This window comes from Malurus melanocephalus, unplaced genomic scaffold, assembly GCF_030028575.1.
Source record: "Malurus melanocephalus ecotype Western Australia unplaced genomic scaffold, MMel_1.1 scaffold_614, whole genome shotgun sequence".
Lineage (NCBI taxonomy): Eukaryota > Metazoa > Chordata > Aves > Passeriformes > Maluridae > Malurus > Malurus melanocephalus.
In genome coordinates, this window is record NW_026623846.1 from 331,139 (window position 1) to 349,686 (window position 18,548).

Here is an 18,548-nt window from a genome sequence, read left to right on the forward strand (position 1 = left end):
TGGATACTGTAAATGAGCCTGGATTGCATCTGCAGGTCAATAGAGTGCACGTGGAAACCAAGCAGCCCCAGGCAGGCAGAGCTGGGTTATTCAGCAATGCAGGGCAGCCCCACTCACAGCAATCCCAGCACTGCCCTCCTCAGCCAGGAGACTCCTGAGTTATTGCCCTGCTCTGCACCAGCCAGCCTTTGGGACTCAGCTGTGGAAAGSCACGGCTCACAGGGCTCAAAGGCCACTCAGATGTGACCTAATTCACATGCAGAACTCTGCCTTTCCATGGCAATCACTGCTTTCACCTGGTGGGCAATGCAGGTTTACATATATCAAACTCCAGATGTGCATTTAACTCTCTTACAGTTTACAGCTGTTCCAGGATTTGTTTTGTAGTCTTTTATAAAATCTCTAACTCTTGTTCTAATTCCCTTCAGCTTTTTTTTTTGAGATGCAGGAGCATCTCCAACATTTCCATGACAGAAAAAACTCCTTCAGCACCTTGTTCAAGGATGCTGCTTTGAGATGAGACACRCAACAACCACAGTAAAATGTGCTCCCCTCTATGCAGAGCAGCTCGAGCTTATAAAGCACAAACTCTTAAATTAGGAGCAAGTGCTACCTTATAAAATCAGGGCAATATTCCCAGTATTTGAAATGCTCATTGCTGTCTCTGTAATGGCAGAGACAATCCCTGCACTGTTCAAATTCATAATTAGTACTGGATAAAACTAAAATGAAATCCACCTCTGCCTTTCTCTGCACTCCTGTTTTTACAAGCAATTCCTTCAAACGTGGTATTCCCCAAATGAGGCTGATTTTGTTAACACAGTCTTCTAAACAGCCCAAGTTCTTTAGAAAAGCTGTGGTTCATGTTTTTCCACTGAAGAAAATAATTAATGAATCCACTGTGTCCCATGACCTATGTTCTGCCTTCCTTCTCCATCTGCAAACTGTGAAAATAATAATATCTTCCAGGTTTTTAGTTAGTTGGAAATGGTAACATGTTTGTTGGTGGATCACCCAATTTTTTACATATTCTTTAATAAAGTTTATATTCAATTTTTGTTCCCTAAAGTTCTTCAGTATTGCAATAATTTCCTTTTTCAAGAGTATTATTGCTATGGCAGATTCTGGTAGAGGGTATTTGCCAGAAAATAGAGAGAAAGAGATGAGTAACTGCAATCAAACCCACTTGAAAAATGTTCTTCTCCAGAACTAGGTACTATAAAAACATCATATATACAACATTAATAGCACTGCAAGTGTTTACAGAAGATATTCTGAATGAAAGATTAAATTTTCACTCCATCTAAACATAAACACCTGGATTGAAGGAAAAAAAACATATCTATTTTGGGATATCAGAAGACAAACTGGAAGCAAGAAACAATTTTCAAGGCTGCTTGGCAGCACATTAAATTGCAGTGAGTAGAACACACAAAAGTTAACGTGGCACTGAGGAAGAGCCATTTTCCCCCTGTCACACATCATTTTTGATACCATTAACCCACACCCACAGATTTCCCTCTAAGCCTGCTGCTCCTCCACTCTGGTTTAGGCTTTATTTAGGCACCTGGCTTGTTTAGGATTGTTTCATCAGAATAACCAAAATAAAGTTGTCATCTCTTCAGGTGATGGCAAGGGGATATTTATCAGTTGCTGCTTCAGSTTTAGCAAAGGTCACATCTCTGAGTATTTCTGGAGACCAGAACTTCTRTATTTTCCCTCCCCTCCAAAGGATKAGGGGGAACTCCAAGCACACCTCCAAAAGGAGGAGCGTGAACAGAAAATTGCAACAGATTGCCAGCTGGAAAGTAGAAGCAAGTGAATGAATTCTTGCATGACTTCAGCAGTATAAACCCAGTTGTTGATAAAGGACCAGTCCTCCTTGGCTGTTTTATTTAACAGTTAACYCTCCTGGGAAAGGAAACTCTCCCATCCCTATCGGGCCCAGCCCTGTTGGACAAAGTGTGAATTTGAACAGCAATGGGGCAGTGCTGCTGCCAGGAAGAGCAGTGCTGATTGCAGMTCAAGTCCACACACTGTCAGTGGCCTGGCTGTGCTGACACTGGCCATGGCTACAAACCCACAGACAGAGCGGGGTTCCATTACCAACCTGGCTGTTTGAGTGCACCTTTGCCCTAAATATCCGTCAGAAAACCCAAACAAACCCACCCACGCCCCAACAATTTTTCCTACCCCTACAGCAGAGCTGWAGAATTAGGCTGTGGCCTTTGCTGAAGGGGATGAATGCATTAATTAATGAAGTGTCCTGCCAGCTCACCTTACCCACCCACACTGCCTCCACACTGAACACGTCAGGTGCTCTCTCTGCAAAGACAGCCCTTGCTGTTAATTAGCTCTGCCTGCCAACCCTCTAACGAGTTTGGGTCCCTGAATAACCCCGTGCTTGGCTCTCCAGGGAGGAACCTTACTCCCGAGCCTCACACACCACTGCCACACTGTTATCTGATCCTTACTCCTGTAAATGCTCACACAGCTCCCACTGAGCAGAAATGTGGCTGAACCCTCGGATTATTCAGGTATTTCACTCCCAACGCCTCCTTTCCTGCTTTCCCAGCCTTTATAACACTTCCAGTGTACTACAGGCTGTGGTATGTTTAAATATATTTGACTACTTTTCCATTATTATTATTTTTTTTCCTTTGATTTCCTGTTTATCAGTTTTGGAGGATGAGGTACAATTAGTGTTTTGTGGTGTCGGACACCRGGGTGGGGAAGCAGGAGCATCGCTGTGAACTTGGATTTTTAAAGAACTCCTGTGAGGATGTCCCTGCTCACCAGCAAAGCTCCCTGGATTTACACACTGAACTCAGCACAATTAATTAAGGTTCTATAAATTGTCATTCCAGAGTTCCTCCTGGTTCTCAAACCAAAATTACCTCGAGCACTTTTTAAGAAGCCATAAGTAGGGAACAGTTGAATTTATTTAAAGGTATTTTAAACACAAGAGTATCTGCTAATATTATACCTTATCACTTTCAATCTTCTTCTATCAAAACCAATTGTCATGATAGGAAAGTATTCTAACAACTAACTTTTTTTAATAATTACATCTTGATTTCTTAGACTGGATAGATTATTGCAGTTGACCAAAGAGTCGAAGCACCAAAATCCATTTATTTTAACAATATTATAAAATTTTATCAGTTAAAAAGACTTTGTCATAAACCCTAAATGTTAAATTAATMATATCTTTTCTAGAAAGTGTTTAAAACTCTTGCGATATGCCCAAAAGTAAAAAAATTCAATTATCTTCCTTAAGGAAGAAATAGAAATTCATCTTTGATGTGAATAAAATAAGGGTTAAGTCAGGGGATAGAATGAAACAAAACCCCATTCTTGCATGCCCGGAAACATGAACACAAGTAGCCAATCTTCCCTGTCATTTAAAATACTGAATTTCAGCCTGTAACTTTTACATTTAATTATCTCACATAGTGAAAGTRGGCAGAAGTTTTCAAAATTAATTTCTTATATAAATACTTCTCTTGACAGCCTTTCCAGCAAAGAGCAACCTAAATTTTTTTCAAAGATTCAGAAATAAAATCTGATCTCATTTTAAACTGTATGAAAATCACTGTGTAATTTGGGTTTGGGATGGGTTTTTGTTTTTGTTTTTTTTTTTTCTTTTTAAAGCCACAAGCCCAGTTTGAAGATCACTGCTGGTCTCCAAACAGTTTCAACTGGAAACTGGTACATCCACTTCCAGAAGACCATCTAGTTCCTCATTGAGTGCACCTACCTTGTGTTATCAGCTGTGTTTAATATCTCAGGTAGATTTATTTAAAGGCATCCTGAACTATTTTTGTTTAACAGTCAACGCTAACTGTGCTGCCAAGAACGAAGGCAGTCACAATCAGCCCGGGGTACTCCACTGATCCCCAGCCTGCAGAACAAGCTCTGCAGATAAGAGAGATACAGACCTGCCAAAAGGGCTGAGATCAAACAGGAAAAATGGGGCAGAGCAGGCAGAGGAGAGGCAGCGCTGCCAAAAGGGCCAAGATCAAACAGGACAAATGCCCAGCGTGGCCTGATCCATACTTGGAAGCACAGGGTCACCTCCAAAGGCTTGGGTTTGTTAAAGAAAGAGGAACTGCCTGAGGCCACAAGGGTGATTTCACAACCAATTCGAAATTAGAGATCTTCATGACCATCAGGAAGCCAGAGAATACAAAAAAAAAATCCCAACCAAACCCAACCAAACCAAAAAGAAACAAACAAAACCACCCAAACCAAACCCAATACGCCCCATAAAATACAAGAAGAAACCAAAAAAAGACCCCCAAAAAAAAGGAAAAAAATCACCAAGCCCAAACAAATATAAACCAAAAAGCAAATGAGCAATAAAGAAAATATGTATCGGCAAAAAATTGTAATGAAAAGACAATGGAAGAAAGCAAAGAAAACTAATCTGAAATCACAACAGAGCAGAACTTTGGCATTTGTTTTTTCAGGTTGTCTATAAGCATAAATTCAGATATGGAAGAGATCACAGAGGGAATATTATATTGAACTTTAAAAGTGGAAAACACAGATATTCATGAAAGGGCACCTAGATGACACAAATTTATCAGGGCAACATTTCTATCATCACAGGCCACTCAGCAACATCTGCAATTGTTYAATAGCACAAGAAAACGTGGATAATTCACAATATTAATAAATGCCTCCTGGCACYACATCTCTTCATATTTTGTGTTGTTCCTGTCAGCCAGCACCAGCCCTTGCAATCCACCAAGGCTGCACCTTTCCTGGGCAGTCCCAGGCAGCTAAGGTGTGCTATCAGTTTTTAACAAGGGAATGAACTTTTGCAAAATGTTTCAAAATGAARATAGGCTTAAGCCTATTCCCCTCCTTCCACCTCCCAAATTTAAACGAATTTCTCTTAAAGAGAAAAAAAAATGGCAAACCTTTCTCTTAAAGATCCCATGGCAACCTCATGCTACTGAATCTTTTAAGGATCATTTAAGGAAGAGTGAAGAACTCACTCAGAATTSAGGACTTTTAAGCAGCAAAGCAAGTGAAGTGGCTCAAAATAAAGGTAAGAGAGGGGGGCAGTCTCCCTAAATCACACTGAAATTGCGRTAACAAGACAACAAGAAATCCAGGGGCTGCAAACTGGATTTGGGGCATTAATTCCAAATCCCTCATTTAAAATACAGCATACATTCAGTACATTTAGAACAGTTTGCTGTTACTGCGTGAACAGGGCTGGGTAGAAGAGATGGCACAGGGGAGGATGGCAGCAGTGTCCCTCAGCCCCAGAACAGCAGCTGGAAGTGACTCCAGCGTGGGGCTGGCTGTCCCTGCAGGGACATGTCACAGCCACGCAGAAGGTGAGGTGTCCCTTGCAGCAGCTGCTGAGCGTGGGAACGTTTATAGCACAGAGCAGAAGAGCAGACACAAAGATTTTCCCATCCAGGGAATGGCACGGATTGCCACCCCACAGCAAGTCCCACCCGATTTTTCTCCGTAATTTTAAGCTGTGAGCTGCAGAGACATTTGTGTCAGCATCAATACTTTGGGAAAAGTGGGGCAGCAAAAAGAACTGCCAGCATCTCATGGCAAAACATGCCACACTGATAGCCTTGTTAAACAGGATTAACATCAGGAATTAAAAATAACATCTAGGTTTGGTGGAGAAAAAAAGAAAAACCCACTGATTTTACCTTAAGAGTCCTCATCTACTGCTAATGCTAAAACAGTTATCCTTTAAAGGGTTCTTTTAAGCCTTTTCAGACTTTTCAGATCTCTTACCATGCACACTCTTCGGGGCCGAAGGCACAAAACCTGCTTCTACAAAGCCATTTTTTAACATCCAGCCCAAACAGGAACCCAGGCTCACTCCTGGCTTGCAGGAGGTATTTTGGAGCAGTGCTGCACACACAGCATCATGAGCTGGCTGTGTTTGTCCTCTGCTAAGGGGTCACTTCAAAACACTGAATAAGACAATTTGAGCYTAATGACTTCTGCCACCTGATATTTCCTACTGGAGCAAATGAACTGGGCTGTGCAGCAGCATCAAACACAGCCAAAGCAGCAGGGACAGCTCATTGAAGGAAACACAGCTGACCCTTGGCCCTTCCTCAGCTAAAAGCGTTCCATTTCTCTGCTAAGGCAGCAAACAGCGCACATCCCTCTTGTGCCCCGTGGGTTTGGGTGGGGACCCTTCTCAGGGCTCATGGGTTTTACTTTGGGGCTTTGCAGCAGAGGTTTCACTTTTACAAGCAAGCAAAGCAGCAGGAGGTGTAACAGAGCCACCGAGAGCTCATTGGGAGCAAACCCAACAACAGATTCATACAATTTCCTTAGATATCTGTACATTTTAAAAATTCATCTCTAGAGTCCTTCAGCGCCTGGAGCTTGGAATCATCAGATGGACAAGGCACCAAAAATAAGCACATTTCTGTTCCTAGGGCCAAGTACAACTCTCACGCAACAGCCTCACGTAGTGCCAAATTATTGGAAGTAACTCTAATTTTTAATTAGTTATTTTAATTAATTGCAATGGTGCCCAATTTTTGCTAGCATAGTTACACTTGTTGAAGTAACCAGAAGATCCAGGGGAGATTAAGGCCTGGAAATCTGGAGAAAAAGATTACAAAAGAACTAAAGAATGGGGACCAAATTAGCATGAAGAGCAAGKAATCAATAACCAACAGAGGATAGAATATTAATTAGTGAAGAKAATCATGTCACTTAGAACCAAGGAACATTAATTTCTCCATTAAAAAATGTATAAATAAGTGGAAAATTTTTGTACCAGCATTGGTGTGGAGGCTGGAATTTTGTCAGCCATTCACATCTTGCTGAAGAATAAAGTAATGCCTTAATCACTAACACTAAAAAGGCAGCATTCGAGAGGGTTATTTTCCCCCATTTTTGGAGGATTTTGGTACCATCACCGCTCCCGTTTGATGCACCTGTAGCACTGATAATCACCTGCAATTACCACGGTGGTTCCCTCAGATGATGGTGTCTGGAGCCTGGAAAGCAAATCGTTCTGCTCACTTCAGCAGGCACTGGCACGGGAGGCAGCCTGAGCTCTGTCACACTGTCCCTGCAGCGCCAACACACCCAAACTCACTGGCTTGAGAAAACAATGGAACAAAGGAGAGCCCAGCACTCGGCACCCCACGGGAGCTGCACACAGCCACAGGGGAGCGCACCTCACCTCCCAAGTTTACACCACATTTCTGCAGGAAATGGGGGGGCTTTAAACTTTTTTGAGGTTTTTGCTCAGTGAAAACCCAACAACTTGAGGAGTGAAAATCACAGGTTCTGATCTGGCCAAGCTCTCCATTCTTTGAATCGATTACCACAAACAAGAGGGATTTTCTCCAGGGTTTCCATGGGCTAAAAGCCACCTGTGACACTACAGTTCAAAAACAGGCAGAGATTTTGCCTGCAGGTGTCACGCTGGATGAGCTCTGCTCTCCATGGAAAACCATGCAACAGCCACAACCTCACTGGTAAGGTACCATGATGATGTAACGCAATAATTCCTATTACTGTTGGGCTTTTTAATGAAGGTAAACCCACTTCAGGGTGTAATTAAAAAGCAAGCAGAGACAAACTGGAAAAGAAAAAACAGAATGGCTCAGAAAAGACTCATCACTCCTTTAAAACTGAGCTCGGTGCTAGAGAAAGGGACGGGCCCAACACATGACTGAGGTGAGGCCAGTGACCCCAGTTGCCACCCAAGCTCCCAAACCGAGGTGAACACTCAGGACTGCCAGAAAAACGGGGCAAAAAATCTAAGGGGAGCTGCTCTATTGTTCAGGCAAAGAATTACCCGAGGTGCCCAGACCAATGCTCACACTAAGGGTGGACCTGCCCCGCTGCCCTGCATTCCCACACATTTGTTTTCTCTGTTAATGCTGCCACGGCCCTGAACAGGCAGTGCTCAGCCTGCAGCACCCAAGGAGCTGGGCACCCATTTATGCAGCCAAAGTGGAATCCTGCTGCAGTTTACAGAGGAATTTCTGGATGCTTTAAGGAAATTCTCCTCTCTTATTCGTCTCCTTCAAGGGCAGSCCACCTTTTGAAGCACACCTGGAAAGGAGTGGGCTGTTCCCTATTTTCCCTCATCTCCAATGCTAATCGGAGGAAAGAATCGTGACAGCTTTTGAACTACTCCATAAATTTGGTCAATTTTCCTTCCCAACAGCCATTTTTTCAGACTTTTTATACCTCAGAGGGCTGTACCTACCCAAGCTGCCCTCACACTGCACCAGACTGCTCCTCTGTGGAAAGTGCCGGGGAGGAGAGATTGGCACAGAATGCAAAAGGAATAATCAAAGGAGCAGCGCAGCCTGCAGAAGCTCAGGTCTGCAAGGCTTAATAGAATAGACTCAGCTCACAATCCACACAGGAAAAGAGTGTCTGCAGTCCCTGAAGGATTTCATTTGAAAGCAAAGAGGAAACAAGGGCTAGTAAATGCTATTGTTACAGAAATAGCAGCCACATACACCCAGCAATTTCTATTGCACAACTGAAATCCTCTGCATTTAATAGAATCCGTGGCTGCACTGCCAAATTCTGGACTGGCAATTAGGATGGGGCATTGAAATGCATTGTTTTACCAGTTCCAAGGCAAGGAYAAGGAATGGGATTTATAATGAGCATTGAGAAAGGCTTTTTTCCTTCTTTAAAAGTTAAAAAGGAAGYTACTATACTGTGCTGAAAGCTCTGCCAGAGAATGTCATCTATTTTCTGTGAAAATAGGTTTTTTATGTCTGAGGTAATCATCAGCTTTTCAGGATGTTGGGGAGGCTGCTTTGTCCTTACACCTTTCAGGATCTCAAGCACAGTTTTCAGAACACCTACACAGATGTGGRGAGAAAAAAAACCCTCCTGGAGACAGAGGAAAAGTAATTTCTAGAGATACATAGAAGGCAAGTCAGAAACTCAGAGTGTGCCACATGAAAGGAAGTCAGCACTGAGGGAATGCAGATATGTTTGCCTTGGAARCACAATGAGCTGTCTGCCAGAAAAACATATTGGGCTTTATTTCCCACTCACCTTTCTAAATAACACTGGTCAAACACCAGCAACCCCTGACTTCTTGGAAAACAAATGGAAACAGTAAATTTGAACAGTCTAGATTTGAGGGGTGAGTAGTAATTGCAAAAGGGACGGGAGGCAGGAAATCATTACTGCACCTAACACTGTTCTTWTCCCAGGTCTGTTGATACAACTTGTCATCAAAAGAAAAATTAACATTTAATCATGCTAATTCCATTTGCAGGGCTACTGAACTTAGACTTGTGTGTTGAAGCCACTGCCCCACTTTATCCAAAAACAAACAGCACAATCCCCTTTCATGAAAACACAGAAATGCAACGCTGAATAAAAGAAAAACCAAATTTAACATTTCATTACTGTGAGGAATGGTGTTCTCATCACCTGTCCAATCCACAGATGATCCTCCAAAAGACTTCAGCAGCAAAATTTCCCAATTTCTATGGTTCAGCTGGGAGCAGCATCACTGCTAGCAGTGACACTTGGCAAAATGTCTGGGCACACCAGACAGAGCTGCAGGTGATTGTTTTATCTCTACATTTTAAAGGAAATGTGTTTTTTCACCCCTGTGTCAGCTGAGACCATGGGTTAAGAGCTGTGCTCTCCAGCAGGGCCAGTCCCACCAGGACAAAGCCACTGCATGGCAACTCTTTGTTTTCACAGGGCACCGACAAAATACAGCAAAAACCCTTCTCTGTCTGTGATGCACTGCAAAGACAAAGCTTAATTCCATCAAGGGCACACTGGCTCCATCGATTGGATTATTCATTTGGTGTAATGGACTTYGCTTTCTTCCTGCAGCCTTCTCAAAACAAGAACAAAATGAAGATAAATCAGCTCTCACTCAAGGCTGACGGTCCATAGGTATTGATGGATTTCCGAGCCCTGCAATACAACAGGAGGGGGATGTTCCCGAGGATGTTTCCCTCTGCAGTCCCGGTGCYCTCACACATCACCCCAGCACAGGGGGAAGGCTGCAGCCATCCCGCCCTTCAGGGGATTCTTTGCCATCACTGATCCARCCCCCAGCACAGGAGCCCAGAACGGTCCCTGTTTGATCCTCCAAGCAGAGGCCAATTGCCTTTTTCCAGGGAGCAGTGCCCACGTAATCCCAGTTTGCCGCTGGGCCAGCTGACGTAGTCCTTACGGAGCACAAAGATCACTTCCCCCATCATTGTGTGCGCTGTGCCCGTTCTGCTGAGGGCCTGGCCTCATCTTTGTCTCACACAATGAATGAACCAGCTGGTTATGCCAACAAACTCAAGCCACTGCTTCTAAGAATGAGATAACGGGTTTATCAACTGCCCCATATAATGGCAACACTTTCCATGGCTTATTCATCCTGCAGAGAGGGGCTGACTCACTGGATTGCATCACTGCACTCGGATCAAGGAGAAAGCTGGGGCACAATACCTYATGGAGAATGCTGACCTGGGATAATCCCTTTGCAAAGAGGGAAAGAATCACAGAAAGTTGCTGGGGCAGATTTTCCCGTGACTTACAACACACTGGAGTCATAACTGAGTTAAGCACAATGAACAAACATTAGTGCAGTGCAGAATAGCTGTGAAATCTCACACCTGTTTATAGCTGTGCTCATTGAAATCACAGGTACAAGAGCAGAATGTATGGCTGTGGTCAGTAAACACTGCCTKCATGTATTTAATGCACTGTTTTACAGGGAAAAGGGAATTCAGCCTGCATGAAAACAGCCTCCTTTCTAAGTGTTGCACCTGCTGAGGTAAGGTAATCATTGAGAGGAAGACAATGTCCCGGGTAATCGCATAAATAAATCAGAACTGACCTCAGAAAATCTCTGATGCTGCCTAATAGAAAAAGCAGAAGATGCTCACTTGCTTTCTTTCTTTCCTGGCCTTTCTCTAAAGCACTGCCTGTAACCCAGAGAGAACCTTTTTGCAAGCCATTTAGGACTCTCAAAGGAGCAGGTATCTCCTTCATTTTTTTAAAGCTTTATGGGGAAAATGCATCATGCAATATCTGTCTAGTTCTCCACAAGTAAATGAACAAAGCCAAAGTAAATCAGCAAGTGGCACGACATGCCAGAACCTAGAAACAAAACCAGCAATGAAATTGGACTTAYCACAGAGAAAAATCTGAGCCATTCATTTGAGATGCCTATGTTTGGGTAACCTTTGGAAGAATGTTTGCTGTTCCATTATACAAACAATGGAAATATTAGATAAGGAAAATAACCCCATTGCCAAGAAAGCGCCGCACACCCCTTTCAGACCATTTAACGTGGAGACAGGATTTTATGGAAATACAAGATGCTGCCTACAGCCAAAGTGTCAAATGTACAGAGCCCAGAGCTGCTGCAGGTSCCAGGGGTGCAGTGTGGGACCCCCTGGAGCAGCACATCTGCCTGGCCCTGCCCCACAGGCATAGCGGGACACGGGAGCCAAATTCCACATCCCCAAGGGCCAGCCCACACCGGGGCCAGGCTGGTGTGCAGGATGGGCACAGCCCCTGGGCCAGAGCAAACCGCGGGGAATTATTCACACACAGACTCTCCCTCGAGCTTTCCCAGCTGGCCAGGCCTGGAAGGGGCTGACRTGACCAAGGGGCTGATGTGACTCAGGACAGACCCATGAACAGGGCTGCAGAGAGCCACACAGGAGCGAGGGATCCAGGGCTGTGCTCTGGGGAGAGAGCGGGGCAGGGGGGGTCTATGGGGGCTGCAAAGAGCCACACAGGAGCGAGGGATCCAGGGCTGTGCTCTGAGGAGAGAACGGGACAAGAGGGGTCTATGGGGGCTGCAAAGAGCCACACAGGAGTGAGGGATCCAGGGCTATGATCTGAGGAGAGAGAGGGGCAGGAGGGGTCTATGGGGGCTGCAAAGAGCCACACAGGAGCGAGGGATCCAGGGCTCTGCTCTGGGGAGAGAGCGGGGCAGGGGGGGTCCCTGGTGCCACTGGRGASGGGGCACGAGGGAAGGCCCTGAGCACACCCTGTGCTGCCCACTCTTCCCACAGTCAGGCACCCCTCTGGCTCCCCCAGAGAACCATGGAATTATTTGGGTGGGAAGGGACCTCAGGCTGTCCAGTGCAGACCCCTACAGGGAGCAGGAACATCTTCAAACACGGCAGACTGCTGGGCCCCATCCAAGCTGGCCTTGAAGGTTTCCAGGGATGGGCCATATGTCACAGGGCAGCCACCACCTCTCTGGGCAGCCTGATCCAGTGTTTTACCACCCTCACTGGAGGAAATTTCCTCCTCATATCGAATCTATATCAACCCTCCTTCACTTCAATCCATTACCCCTTCTCCCATCACAACAGGTCCTGCTAAAAAGTTTTTCCCCCGCTTTCCTATAGGTCTCTTTTCCCTGGAGCCTTCTCTTCTCCAGGGAGTTCAAACCCAGCTGGAATTCACAAGGGGTTCTGTGACTGGAATTTCCAAAGGAAGGAACAGCCAGGACTCCCTTCCTTCCTGGCCAGCCCCTCATGGGAAGAACCAGCCCCTTTGCCCAGCACAGAGCCCCGGGAGCCTGCTGGGCACTCAGGGCAGCCAGTGCCCACTGATGGGACTACAGGGAAATGCCAAGTTATCCAAATGCTCACCAGCCCAGGCACGCTTGGCACTGCATGAAGAACTAGGTAAAACATGAGTTTAAAGTTTGTCCATGGGGTTTTTCCCCTGTGAGGTAGGAAAACACCTTTGAGGCCTTGGCCCTGCCAGTGCTGAGGGTTTTTTCATGGCCAGGGCTGCTTTCATTGCTCCAAGCAAACCTTCCCTGTGGGAGAGCATGTGCAAATAAGGGCTGGATGTGTGCTCGGAGCTGGCTGCTGGCCTGGGGGGTGACAAACGGGCCTGAACCACAGGGGATGTTTTGACACCACRAATAGGGATGAGGAATTAGGCACTGAGGTGATCCAGAGAGAGGATGAGCAGCTCYGCTCTTACAGGGATTTTAAGATGCTGCTTTGAAGGTTTGCAAAGTACTTCAGCTCAGCATCACAAAGAAACTCTTAAAATCTACTTTCAGAGAGCTGGCAATGTTCCTTTTGTAAAACTAATGAAATCAATCAAATAATACCCATCCTAACCTTAAATCTTAAATAATTTGAGAAAATCTTGAACTCACAGATATTATTAAATGGTTTATATATGATCAAATGTCCTCTTTTAACAGTGAAAATTATCTATCCCCAATTTCTTTRCATTCATTATCTGTTTTGACAATGTTTTTACAAATCTCAGTCTCAACCAATCACAGAATCAATTATTTTGTATTCCTATTTTAAACTTCTATTTGTCTGAATCAAGTACTGTTCATTCCTACCCAAATTCTTTACATCTCTGCAGCTTACTGAACACAGGGTGCACCTGACTGCAGTTCAGGGAGAAGCAGTGAGAGCAGCTTCAAACAGACTATTAAGTTATTAAAGGTGCATTTTTATAGAAGAAAGTGTGAGGAACCAAAACTAAGGAGCATTAAAAGCAGCTGGGTAATTYTGTTGCACTCAGTCTTTCTTCATCGTTTACCTCATCATTAAAATTGTGATTTTAGATTGCAATAATGAAAAATAAACACACTCCACAGCTGGCCTGATTAATACTCAGTCTATATCCCCCACACAACAAATCTGTATTTGAAAAGAGAGAGAACTTCTCTGGTAGCTCAGCTAAGGGCATTTGTGATGATTAAAAAGTCAACTTCTGCAGTAGAAATATTATCAGTTAACTGTTAATTGATACTGTCTTTCCATAAARTCTTCTCTTAGGATTCTGAGACCTACAGCTAGAAAAAAAAACCAAAACAAAGCAAAGTTGAAATGTTCTCCCCCAGTGCACTCCACCAGCCCATTTCTAGAACCTGAACCAGTTTGGTATCCACTAAATACCAACAGAAAACCTCTCTCGTGCTGTAGCATCATCACCAACATGTAACACCTTCTGGAACTCCTATTCTGGGCCTGGTTGGACAGATACCACCATGGAAAAGTTCTTCCTTCATATAAAAATTTAAAAAACATCATTATACTGTAGTGAGGAGCAGATCAGGGAATGAGCACGGCCCAGAGGCTGCCAGAGCTCCAGGAAGTTTGGATAACACCCCCGGGGATGCCCAGGGTGGGGCTGTTGGGGTGTCTGTGCAGGGTCAGGGGCTGGACTGGGTGATCCTGGTGGGTCCCTTCCCACTCAGGGTATCCCATGGTTCTGTAGACAGTGAATTCTTCACCCTTTGCAGTCATTGGAAATAACTGCATCCAAATATTTTAAGCAAAGGATCATCAAAGTTACTCCACTGAGATAGTCCTATACCTTCACTGACATACTCCTATAAGAAACACATTTTGAAAGGGAATGTAGATGAAACACTTGCTGTAAATTGGTGGATACTGTATCAAATTGTGGGTAAATACAGTTAAGCATTGGAGAGAGTGGATTCCAGTCTCATTTGGTATTCATCCAACTAACTCATCCCATTTTACCAGCTGTCCTTTATAAGGTATCGCTGATGCTCCAGTGGGCCTCAGAGACTCCAATTGCATGGAAAATTATACAACTGTCAGCATAGCTCTGCCCAAGGGGGGATTCAGCATTGTTCTGCAAAGTGACAGGGCGAGATYCTGCCCATGTGTGGTATTGCTTGGATAATGAAAGTGAAACTAATCTGAATAKAAATACTTTTAAAGCAAATTCAAGTCAACACATGTGTGTATTTTTTTCATATAAATTATTGCCATAGATTTTGGTAAAGTTCTTTCTATKAGCACTTGAAATGGGAGCTTTTCGTTCTAATATAATCACTTTAATGCAGGAAATCCCTCAGGCATAACTGAGAGCTGGGATCCCCAGTGCATCTATAGCTAAAGGAGCAATCAAAGAAAATTTAAYGGAGAGACAGAAGTCTTGTAACCCATAATAATATTATTAATTCATTCAGCATGCAAATATCATTCTACTCAATATTCAGCTGATTTCCCCAGCTCTACACTGAATTAAGACAGAAGTTCACTGGTAAATGTATCCTCACAAAGGTGTCAATGATGTTTGAGTTATACGTATGACATCTTACCTTGAGAAGTTCAAGGCCTTTAAAACAGTTTCAAAAGGCACTTCTAAATGTGATTGATCCTACCGATCCATAGCTGGGACACCAGGTATTAACATGGGAAAGGAATTGAGTCAACTCTGAGCTTATGACTGCTTCTTGCTTTCTAAATAAACCAGTCAATTCAGCTTAGACCACATTTTACCAAATTATCCTGTCCCTGCTACCAGCAAACATTTTTTCCTCTATTTCTGTAACTGCTTGAACAATATCCCACAAAATTACAAGGACTTTATGAAGATAAATTCTGGAAGAGCTTTCAAGGCAGGGATGCACCAAGTTCTACAGTCAGGTCCTTCTCACTGCTCCGTTCATRCTCACTCTGGACCCTTGCCAGCAAAAGCCCACTTGGTTTCTTGAAAGAAGTGCCCTGCAGTAATTCTTACTCCATATTTCCCATTAAACCATGTAAGATATGAAACTCACCAAAGTATGAAAAGCAAAGGAGGTTCAGTGAACTGTGCTTCACCAAGATAAGATGCCTGGTTGGGATAGCGATTTTCAGGCATTGTAGCRAATTGTGGGTTTCCATAAAGGTATTCAATGGGAAACCCATTGCTGCAAATACCAAAAGATAAAACTAGGGTTGTCAATAATTAATTTGCAAATCATGTCTACGTGAAGTCAGAATTCCATTTCCACACAGGAAACAATTATGTTTCTTTCMTCTAAGAATAATCCTGTCTTCAAGAATATCCTCTTCCCTGTGCTTTAACTTTCTTCACTAAGCTTGGAAAGAAGAAAAACAATGGCTTGGGACTTGGAACTCAATATAAGCCTAAATTTGCCATAAGCCTTTAAATTTCTCTGCTATGGATACTTTCCACTGAAAATTTCCGGAGTTTGACAAGACATATTTCTGAGAATTTTTCCAAGCAAAACAAAGAAGRTGTAAACTCATGTGACTGGGAATTCCTATTATGTGATCTAATGAAAATTAAAACCCAGCAGAGCCTTCACAATTCCAAGGCTATGCTGATTGCCATTTGAAGCTGGAAAGGTTTTTCCCTAATGCACAAGTGATGAAGTGCACGTAATGCTGGGAGGAAAGTTACCTTATCTGCAGTATCAGATATAGATTACTGCTGGAGTCAGCGTGCCACGCTGCTGGATCCATACGCTCTGTTCCGATAGGAGGAATTGAGTTTCCCTGATGTCATAAATTGAACACATAATGCAATTAACATCTCCTTTGAAGTTCACATTGACCAGGTAACCACTACAATGAGTTGGCAAAACTTGACTGAAGTCACCGCCRTGAACTGGGCTCAGACGGAGACTTCAGCTCTGACTTTCTGCAGACGTGGAATTCTTGAAGCAGAGACACTGAGAGCTGCTCCTTTGGGACCCCTCAGCTGGGGGAATTCACGGTATCACACTACAATTGACATGTTTATGATCACACCAATAATTCCAGACTTCGAGGCATTTAAACAGAGGAGGTAACTAAAGGATTAATTTTAGAAAGGAGAGAATGGAACAAAGCCAAGACATCTATCTTCTTGAAAAAGAAAAGAACTTAAAATGAACATCTTGGCTACTTTACAAGACTGCAGAAATATTATAGACTGAAAGACTGTGTAATTTCCAAAAGTGTTAATACTCCTTGGAGATGAAAATACGGTGACGAAAATAGAATTCTTAGAATGGAACAGAATTTTCCTTGCACTTAAAGAGAAAGAATTGGTGACCAAGAAAGTGTATGAGGAGAGGAAACATAGCACCATTGTCAATGCTTTATGGGGAGATATTTGGCATGAGCATTAAAAACCAGGTTAAGAAATTATGGTTAGGTAGAAAATTCCAAAAACACTTAGAAAAATASATACTGGAAAGTCATGAGTGGTATTATTAATCATAAAAAGTAATGAGTTTAATGTTACAATACAATAGAAGTCCAACTGCTAAAAACATTGATACAATCAAAGACTGATGGTTTAAGCAAAATTATCTATGGTAACCTAATAAGTGAAGATTGGTAACCTATATAAGTAAAAGCAAAAAAATATTCATCTACTCAGTACTATAAGGTGCATSTCAAAAGGTCATTTCATATTCTCAAAATGTGCAAATACCTAGAAACTGTTTTGAAGCAACTGTTTTGCACCCCCAGGAGCAYAGAAGTTCAAGTCTCTTTGCAATGCCTAAAACACGTGTTGATTTTTTAAGCCATTTTAAGAAGGAAGAATTAATGCATTTAGTTGTTAGAACTAAAAGCACTTCTTTCACTCTCATGCCAGCTTTAGCTATAGCTGGGCTGGTTTATCTTCTTTCTTGGAAGACTCTTATTATTGTTTGGAATAATGGCAGCACCRTGAGAATTCTGTTCAGATCTGAGTCAAAACTTCTTTTTTTCAGTGTCTGGAGAGCATTTACACAAAGTCCCCTAATTCAAGTGAAAAGTGCTTACCTTCTGTTGGTGATGTCTTCAGATGTCTGCAGAGCCCCTCTGTTTCCCCATATGTCTCTTTAATTTTTACTACTGCTTCTGTCCCTCGGAGTTCCATGAGGGAGCGCAGTTCCTGCAGTGTGCACCCAAACTCTCCTGCATGGTTGGCCTCATTTCTTTGGTTCTTGGAATAAAAATCGCTATTTGTCATGTCACCCATCGTGGCTGGTTATATTGCTCCACTCGTTGTAGTTGATACAATCTTAAAACTGTTTAAAAATTGAAGGAGAGGAATCTTGAATTCCAATCGGAGAAATTAAAAAGAATCCCGCGTATGTCYGGCGAGCGACGTGGAGGATGCCCCTGGCGTGGAGGGTGTCCCTGACTGACTGGAGGTCACAGAACGGCTGCTCTCAAGGCTGCAGACCAGCTCCACTCCATTCACCATTTCCCATTATGTTGCACCCAAGCTGTAGAATCTACATGGTCATTTCTTCCTCTGGACCTTTGGGAACAAGCAGAAAGGACTCATTACAGGAGGGCGCGGCAACGCGTGGCAGAGGGCACGTCAGAGGGATTGTGGCATCTCCGAGGAGCTGCCCAGCACCACGGCAGTGGGGTGTCCTGGCAGTGCTGCAGGTCGGCAGCATCCACGCCAGRAGAACACCAGCTCTGCCTTAGATAAAGCTCTCGGCAGCTCGGGCACCAATAGCGGCACCGCTCGGGTCCCAAGAGCGGCCGCTAAATGAGATGAGTCATGAATATTAATCAGTGAGCGATTAGCCCGGCGTGCAGGATGCACCCCAGGACGTGCTCTGCTCCATACAAACACTCCGGGCTGTCCTCGCACCACAACAGAGGCTCCTGATAAGGCTCCGGGTTCAAAAGGGGTTGAATGCTACCAGATTTCATAACGGGTTAAAGCAAAACTGTTTCTCAGCACAAGGGCAGTGAAACTGGGGGGAAAAGCTATAGAGCCACCACCACCAATGCAGAATACATTTAAATACATTCCATCTTGCAGCCTCGCCTTCTGTC

At 43.7% G+C, this 18,548-nt stretch overlaps 1 protein-coding gene across 3 annotated transcripts in view; it reads right to left on the minus strand.

Moving 5' to 3' along the window:
* The window catches only part of ATP2B2 (ATPase plasma membrane Ca2+ transporting 2), a 157,364-nt gene extending 139,350 nt beyond the window's left edge, over positions 1–18,014 (minus strand). For all 3 annotated transcript variants that reach the window (XM_057383188.1, XM_057383186.1, XM_057383187.1), the window contains exon 1: positions 17,532–18,014. In XM_057383188.1, the coding sequence (XP_057239171.1) occupies positions 17,532–17,730 (199 nt within the window). In that variant the 5' untranslated portion in view covers positions 17,731–18,014. The remainder of the gene's footprint in view (positions 1–17,531) is intronic.
* Between the last annotated feature and the right edge of the window lie 534 nt (positions 18,015–18,548).